Source organism: Corvus brachyrhynchos, unplaced genomic scaffold (assembly GCF_000691975.1).
Source record: "Corvus brachyrhynchos isolate BGI_N302 unplaced genomic scaffold, ASM69197v1 scaffold175, whole genome shotgun sequence".
Taxonomy (NCBI): domain Eukaryota; kingdom Metazoa; phylum Chordata; class Aves; order Passeriformes; family Corvidae; genus Corvus; species Corvus brachyrhynchos.
In genome coordinates, this window is record NW_008238448.1 from 2023832 (window position 1) to 2032972 (window position 9141).

General features: G+C 36.4%; 1 protein-coding gene across 3 annotated transcripts in view; it reads right to left on the reverse strand.

Moving 5' to 3' along the window:
• The window catches only part of TBCK (TBC1 domain containing kinase), a 112247-nt gene that overhangs the window by 72104 nt on the left and 31002 nt on the right, over positions 1-9141 (reverse strand). For all 3 annotated transcript variants that reach the window (XM_017736749.1, XM_017736750.1, XM_008635604.2), the window contains 8 exons: positions 7937-8036; positions 6005-6054; positions 5524-5653; positions 4623-4721; positions 3330-3392; positions 2666-2792; positions 2060-2110; positions 1276-1359 (listed from right to left, as the gene is read on the reverse strand). In XM_017736749.1, coding sequence (XP_017592238.1) covers positions 1276-1359; positions 2060-2110; positions 2666-2792; positions 3330-3392; positions 4623-4721; positions 5524-5653; positions 6005-6054; positions 7937-8036 — 704 coding nt within the window. The remainder of the gene's footprint in view (positions 1-1275; positions 1360-2059; positions 2111-2665; positions 2793-3329; positions 3393-4622; positions 4722-5523; positions 5654-6004; positions 6055-7936; positions 8037-9141) is intronic.

The following is a 9141-nucleotide window of genomic DNA, read 5'->3' on the forward strand; positions in this document are numbered from 1 at the left end:
CACTACCTTGGCTCACAGAATCCTACTGACCTGTATTTCTAACTTTGGCTGATACATATTTTTGCAAAGCTCCTTAGGAATAACATCAGGAAACCCTGGAGAGCAAAAGTATTATTTTATGGAAAGTATAACCTCTTGAGAAAATCTTTACCAAGCTATTAATTTTGAAGTTTGAATTACCTGTCTCCAGAGGAACGTATTTATTCTCTTCCTCTTTAGACCTTTACTGCAAGAGATCTTTCTTTACAGACAAAAGGATGCAAACATGTTCTAGAATAATTTTTCCTATTATTTTATTCAGTTTATAACACTTCTTACCCATTGTCTTTGATACATAAACTCTCCTAACCCCTGCATTCTCTCCTTACGTTAGCTCTCTCCCAATTATCTAACATGTAAATTCTTTTACATCTAATTAGTTTTCTTGATTAGTTCTTAATTACATTCTTGAAGACAAAAAAATGACACTGTTTAAAGTCGATGAGTTTCACAAGAAATATACAAAAGAATTTCTTTAAAAGAAATACAAAGACAGCAAGCCATGCTGATACTCAGTATTCAATAAACATTCATAACTTTTGATTTTTAAAAACTGTCTGGATGACAAATTATCTTCCCAATACAGACTGTGCCAAGCTGACTTTCTAGGTCGAGACAATTCCTATTTCATGTTTTCATGAAATTTAAAATTAATTTTCAATAAGAACAGACATTCCTAGCCATTGTTTTCATTTCTCTAAGTTACCTACATACTTGCTGAAGGCTGAATTACGGAACATTATTCCTCAGGATTCTCCAACTCCTGTCCTGTATTGAATAACACCATCTTCTGCTCAATAAGAAATTCCCCTTGAATCCCTATTTTCATGAATACCATAACTTTCATTTTCTGAGGAACCTCTAGTTTATACTGTTCCTCTTCATTTTCCCTTGCTGTCCCAACAGCTCCTCTAACAGGATGACTTCGATCCCTTGAAGGCTAAGTCTTAACAGTGTAACACTAGAAAGACTATTCACTGCTTTCACAACTTTGCAGGATGGACTGACTCTTACCTTGGATTTTACATAGAACATTTTTGTATGTGTGTGTGTGTGCACGCACATCTGGATTTTTTCTCCTACCTGAATCTTTAACCACTTATTTTGTTCCAAATTTTCTTGCACAGTTACATGATTTTAACTGTGTCCCAATTTTGCAACCCCTTAAAAAAGTGTATTTATGTATCCAGAAATAATTCTACTTTCCTTAGAACTACACCAAATAACGTGACTTACCTTGAATAACATGAGAATTATCCTTCAGAAAGAAGTTATACAAATACTTCGGAATAAAAGCAGACATGCAGGCATATGCCAGAGCTGAAAGAATTAGAAAAACAGATGCAGGGACAGAGGCACAATTTAATGACACCTAAAAAAGTTCATTATTAACCAGATAATAAGCATAAATACTTAAATTAATCTATACACAAAAATGATTGCATGTACAGTAGGTATAACAGGAGTCATTGACCTAAGAAACTAGTTTTCCCCCAAAAAGACCTTATATAAAGAAAGCCAAGTACAAGACAATAAAAGCTTGGACTACACTGTTTTGAACAAATCACATTCTAAGAAGATAAAGGTCATATATGCAAAGCTGATCTGATAAACTTTCAGGCATTTAAAACTACCATCAGCTTTTCTGAATAAAGCTGGTCTGACAGTTTAACATTTAGGTTTCCAAATAATATATTCACCTTAAGCAATGCTGAACTATAATTCAAGTACAACAGCAGCATTTCTTGCTATTTTCTACTCAAGGTTATTTGTGCTTTTTATTATATATCATTATTGTACTTGGCAATAAACAGTATTTGAACACCTGCTTGAAGAGCAGTACACCACATGCAGTTTTCAAAACCCAACCATTTCTTTTGACCAGTGGCAACAGGAACTTTAGAATTCCTTTGTAGATACACAAACTTTCCATCTCTAAGCAGATGCACACATCTGTCTGCATGTAGATACAGACCAGAGACTGTGCTTCTCCTCACTCACTGCAGAAAAAGGTACTCACCTTCATTGTTAAAATTCAAGTAGAGAAACGGTGCACAAAGAGAGTCAAGACCTAAAGAGCGAAGAGCCATGAAGAAACAGCACAAAGAGCTCATTTATTTTAATGCACAAGTCATTCATTTATAACGAAAATCTGCACACTAGATACTGGTTCTGCATTGTCAGGGCTTCACAAGTAATGGTGAGAACAACTGTGAAATCAATGCATGAAAACAGCAAGGATTTCAAATTGTTCAGCTATAATGCCAAATTGATTATTTTGCCAAGGCATCCAAGAAATGCCAATTACCATCCCAAGAAGTCAGTAACTTTTGCAGTATTATCTTGGAGCTTAATAGCAAGCAACAGACTTTTGTTTTTGAAATAAAGTGACTGAAAGTTATGAAGACTGAATATAAAACAAATAGTAGGGCAATTTTTTATTACAAATTAAATATAAATTATTAGGATTTAAATTTGCAATAACCCACAGATTCATTCTTTAAAGGAAACAGAGGAAAGCACTCAAAAAAAGGCTTATTGTGGGGGTGAAAAGCAGGAGGTACTTTCAAGTCAGTCAAAGCTTTCCATTCAATTATCTGCCCTTGCCAACTATGGTCAAACTCACCTTGCCAGTACACCAAATTAGGATGGGAAACAACCCAGGCCTTCAATACACGTCTAAACTTTGCATGACCCTCTGGTGATGACAGCAATTCATCATACTGATGGCAACGAGGAATATCAACTTCAATCTGCACCACAGCCAAGCATATAAAGAGAAATGGGGATGAGTGGGGTAGTACTACAGCAATTTTGCAACACTAGAGGTGAAGTCAGCCAAAATATGTAGGTCAGATCACCATCATACACAATCTGCTTCCTCCATCACTCTCAAAACCAAAACTGACATGGGACCTAACAGACCTGTCAAACTTTAAAAAATAGAGATTTTTTTTTTCCTTTTCTGCATTACCTGGTAAAAGGTCCAACAGGCACAACAAGCATTCTCTAAACCCAGGATTTTTAACAATAAATCATTAATATTGTTCACTACTCTGCTGCTGCTACAGAAACAGTGATTATAAAGTAAAAAAGGATTTCAGCTTCCCCATGTTGAAAGTTGAGTTAAAGTACTTGTGCCAATCTGTTTTGCAAGATTCTTGCTACAGCATAAGGCTAGAGGGCAAGAAGAACCATACTGTTATTATCCACCATATGTGCTGTAATAGGCAAGTGATGGGGGGGAAAGATCTTCAAGTGACAATATTTGGTAACACCATAAGTCTTACTTGTCTGTCTGTAGGAATCGGTGTGTCTTTATCAATGGCATCATATTTTGCTTCTATGGCACCCTAAATGTGGAAGAAGAATATTTGAATTTAGAAAGCCCTTACCAACACAAGTGCATATGACAATGTACATGCTGATATGCAGAAGTTGACTGGTTTTGTTAAGAACTTTAGTTAGCAGAACAACAGAAAATTCTGACAGCTAATTTTAACAAAAACATCTTTATTCCGTTACTAACTCAGGACATACAGACCTTTCTATAGATCTCCTCAGCATGATTTTCAGTGATTTTCAGTTGTTCATGCAGAAAGCTATGTACTTTGTAGTTTCCCATTTTCAAGTTAAGAGATGCTCTCAGTTTAAATCCAGTGCTTACCTCAGCCAATGGCAAGTGGCTTTCAGCATCATCTCTGTAAAGGCACTCAATCCAGCTGCATGTTAATTGATATTGCCAATACAGATGACTTAAGTAGCCTGTCCTTGCATAAATCCCAGGGCAGGCATACTAACAAGTTCATTTTAATGTTATGGGACAGGAAAACACCCATACTGTACAGATGACAAGTTGCTGAAACATGAGAATTGACTCATTTCCTCAGACTCAGGCTACAGTCCTGACCAGCATTTTTTTCTTTACCTTTACAGCTTTCTTTGCTGATTATATTATATAGCACTCAGAAGATCACATCCTAAGCTAAATCTCCTGAATAACCTGGGATGTGTTATCTCTAAGAATCTCTTTGCTCTGCTCCTGCAGGATTGCAAGCAAGGTAAATCCAAAGGCTAGGTAGTCCAGCAACTCTGTGAGGAGCCCTCATTTCTGGCACATTCCATTGCCCAAACAGACTGTATTTGATTTATTTGTTCTCTATTCTTTCTGGGAAGTGTATTGATTGGTAGGTGAGAAAAATACCTTTCATGTGTTTTCTCCTGTTTTGTCCAATTATTGCTGACTGGAGCAGAAGGACTGTCAACTGCATTTGTCAAAAATATTAAAAATCAAAACAAAGAACCCCTGTTAACTACCAAATGTCAGGATATTATTTTCCACCCCATAATCAAAATTAAAGGCAGTCAAGTCTACATAGGCTTTCTGAAATCAAATAACCTGACAGACAAGAAGCAAGTTTTTCAGAACACTGTCTTTATTTGGACAATTTCATGACTCATTTTGTTTGAAATTCCAGTAACTCTACCTGCCAAATTTTAAACCCATTCCACCTTCCTTGTCAACCCCATTCCTATCCCACTGCATCCCCGGTCAGTACTGGAACTTCTCCAAATGCCCTTACCTCAACACCCAACAAGGCAGCCCAGGTTATGCCTCTCAGAAGGGGAGGGATGTCAACCCTGGCTTCTTTCCAAATTTGGTTTTTCTTGTAGGGGTAGGCCTTCAAAGAGAAGAGATTAACTGTAAAAAATGTTACCATGTAACTGAGACAATTCAAATCCCAAAGCTGGGACAGTCCTTCCCCAAGTGAAACAGCCTGAACAGTGAATACAAATTTCACAAAAAGTGTATTTAATTCCTAACTGGAAGGCCTGGATGAAGGACTACTGTTTGATGTTAAGATATCCACTCTTTCTCATAAATGCATTCATGTGCTCTACTGGATAGATATACTAATGCAACTTCACATTACAAGTTTTTTCTTCATTTTATGTTTCCTTTCATACTATGTATCCATCTTGGCTTTATTAAACATTTCTAGTTTATACTTGATAATGTGCATCAGCTCACTCATTCTTAAAGAGGAATCCATCTTTCTGCATATATGGAAATTAGGGGCTGCTATTCCTTTCCCCAGCATAAACCTCACATTCATAACATGGCACTGCCATGTTTTCAAATACTTTACTGCATGGAAACGCAGAAATGTTACAGGCATATTTATAACAGCTTAGTCTGTTATGAAATGAAGGATGTAAAGTTGTTTTTATCAGTAAATAACCAGTACTAGCAGCAGCTCTACTTTCATGTGCATACTTTAAAATCTACTTTTAAATTTATCAGTACTGAGAATAATTTGTTCTATTTTTATTTTCAATCTCCGTATACTTCTGAATGGTTTTCTTCCCCCTTTCCCACTGTGGTCTCTTGCATCTCTGCTTCCTTTTACAATTACTTGGTCTTTCAAAATCTTCCAATTGACAGACCAAATCCAATTATCCAGCATCACAAGGACTCCATACCTTCAACAGCCTGTCAAACAGGACAATTCTATTTAGCTGGTACTCTGTGTCCCTCTCCCGGATGATCAGAGGAAGAGTAGCAGCTGCAGAGAGCTCATTGCTACTGTTGGAATGAGGTAAAGCTGGCTGGCTAGAAAAAAAAAGGATAGTAATAGTGAACAGCAAGAAAAACAGATCACTGAAAAAAAATTAGTACCTCATGAAATATTTCTGAGCCAGAAACAAGTATAAATGGAAAATTTTGAATATTCAGCACAAACAATTGATTGCTAGGACAGAGGCTAAGATTCTCAGTTTGGTATCAGGGCCTTAAGTGCAGAGTGCCAATCAGCTCTCAAATTTTAGAGCCAAAGACATGTTAGTTTTGCTTTTGGGAAGCAGTTGTGTCTGCTGTACACTGCTGTGCAGTGTGCCACTCAAATAAAACTAGTAACTCAAAATTCAGTGAGTTACAGACGTACAAATTGATACACATACTTACTCATCTTCGAGCAATGGATAAAATGCTTCTCCACCAACATCCTTCAATCTCTGGAATGAGGAAGAAAAATAGTTCATTACCAGAATGCTGCCCAGAATTCAAGTGGAAACCTTAGTGGAATACAGAAACTATTAATCAGCAATTCATTTGCCAAATTCAGTAGCTCGCCTTGAGACCTAAGCATTAGCTTAGTCCTTCTCCATCAATGAAGCATACAGCCTTCAACACTACAAACTTTTGCTAATACAGGCTTTTGGAGTTGATGGAAGTTCTCCCGCCTGAAGAGAATTCATATAATCCATAAACCTATTTTCACAAAAAAACCAGTTTATATCGACAATGGATTAACAGATCAGTAATATTACATAGTTCTTCTTTGTTTCCTCATTTTTCTACATGGACTTCCTATCCAAGTAGCTGCAAAGCAAATGAACAACTTACTTTTATGGTGCCAATCAGTTCAAGAGTTATGCAAACTTGAAATCCTTTTAGGAAAAACACTCAGCAAAGGTGACAGACAAACATGGCTGGATTTTTGACTGAAGTTTTCAGACATTTTATGGTGCATGATTAATGTTTAATACCATGCTCCCTGCAGTGCTCTGTTTTGCAGTTCAGCCCTTAACTTGCAGGCACACGGCACACAGCCTGTTCTCTTGGGGCTGGCAGAAGAGTTCATTCTCAGCTCATTCAGTACTGCTCCTCTTTTAATTATAAGCATCATGCTTTGCTCTATAAAAGGTGTTTGAAAAATTGTGCAAGCTCAAAAATTTATTTCAACTAACACTGCAAGGTTCAGGCTTGCACCTTCCCCAAAATGAAACTTCAGTATATAATTATTTCTTGATGTACTTATAGAAGTAGGCAGCAATATCCAAAATTACAGATCAAAATGTTTAAAAAAAGCCTGAAAAAGCTGCCCTCTAGTAAGAATAACAGCAGGAGCTGCAGTGTGTATTATGTTGACAATAGTTGTTGCATATTTTTAACCTCCCTTCTGCCTCACAAGCCCCACTGACTTAGTGAAAAAAATAACCCAGTTCTTTGGTCTACCTTGATGCTTTTGTGTGAAGAAGTGCAAAGTTCTACCGAAGAAATGTGTTTACACAGTGTTTGACACACTACCTCCAAAAATAAGGTGGCAGAGTCAGGAGTCATCTTTTTTGTACTATCTCTGTAATCATATGGAAAGGGTTTTTTTAAAAAAACGGACAGAATTGCATTTGCTACTATAAAAAACAAGCTTCAAACAGTGCAGGAGTTTCCCAATTCAACAGCAATAAAGCTCCACATGAACAAAGACGTGTAAACAATTAAAACATTTCAGTGGTATATGCAGTGAATCTTGTAACTGCTCATGACATCAAGCCAAATCATGAGTTATCACATGTTGATTTTCCCAATGAAGATGGAAGAAAACTGCATTACAGCGTTTTTGCAAAACGCTTTGAAGAGCTCTTTTGAACTAGCTGTTTCATAGATATATATTCCAAAGATTAGTAATCAACTAGTGGAAACTTGGTATCCAATGTTAAGTATAAGCTTTTGAGGAGCTGAGACTGAACTGAGTTGATTTTTCTTTTAGATAATGTAAGCCATTGACAGAGTAATTAAAGCATACAGAAGACACTTACTTTTTAGCAACTGTGGAGAATACCAGGTACTACAGAACTATTTGCACTACACTGGAACAAAGCAGGTAACAGAAAAAGGAAATGGAGGGAAAGAAGGTAAATCTAATTTAGTAAGCTTTTGCAGACAAAGGAATTTAATAGCACAAATGAGAATCTGACTTGGACACCAAGAAGTGTTCTCTTGGAATCAGTGACACTTCCATTGGTAGAAACAGCAGTAGGAGCTGCTGTTACATATTCCCTTTAAACAAATGTTTCTGCAGAGAAGAACATAAGAAATGCACAATACTCCTCTTACATTTCGGAGCTGGCACAGAGACAAAGTCACAGTTGTGTCATCTAGGAGGGAACTTCTATCTCGTCCTTGCCCAAAGCTCTCACCATCTTCTAATAAAAAGCTTCAAAAAGGAGAACAAAAAAAGAATCCGGTCATTTTATAACACAGGACTTGAGCTAGGAAAAAAATTTCTTACATCAAGCAGTTTCCTCTTTAAAACAAAGTGTTAGGTCTTAGAAGTATACTGTACTGACTCTGCATGGCATGAAACCTGCTATCAAGGGAATGCACAATCACCTTAAATTATTCAGACAGCTTTTTTTGTAAAATGGCACATTTCAGGTTTTCTGTAACATTGCTTTGCACACAAAGGAAGAGTTATGAGACATGGGATTAATATTCCCTTTTATTCCTTGATCTGGCACAGACCAGGACTGTCATTCATTGTGAAAAGCAAAAATAAAATATTATTATCATATGAAAGCCAGTTCTCATCACGACAAAAAACCCCAAGCTGAAGTCTGACCTTTTCTGTTGCAGTCCATCTAAGGATACAAATGAATCCAAGGCAGAGAGTACACAAATTTTCCATTGCATGATATTTTAAAAGTAGACCACATGAAACTGATTTTCAGAATTTAAGCTACCATTCTCAGTGTCACTTAAGAGTTAGACTGCATTTTTAAAATTAATTCCTCATCTTCAAGATAGACAGTAAGGTGGAAAATATTTTTCCCTCATAATTCAAAAGTACCTACATTCACCTATGGGCAAAGAAATAAGTAATCCCTCAAAAATCTCACACTAATTTTGATACCAAAAATAACACTTAAAATCTATATCCTTTTTTTTTTTTAAAATAATCATATTGCATTTTGGCTGTACACATACTTCATCTGTTTTTTAAACAGAAACAGTAAATTGATATGTATGGGCACATAATTATGCTACTAAGATCAGGTTTTAGGATTAACACATGAATGTGCTACATAAAATTGCAACATGTGCAGCAGTAAAATAAAAGTAGCAATCACTACAATGCTGCTACAGAGTTCTAAGTCATAAAACGAAGCATTTTGAAAAAAAAGTCAGCTGATCTGCTGAATAACTGGGTTGTCCATTAACTACTGCTGCTCTGTGAAAGAGAATTCAGAATGTGAGAATTTGCTACATAACAAATCACAATTACAAATATCCCTCTGAAGCACAGTGAGACATTATTACTA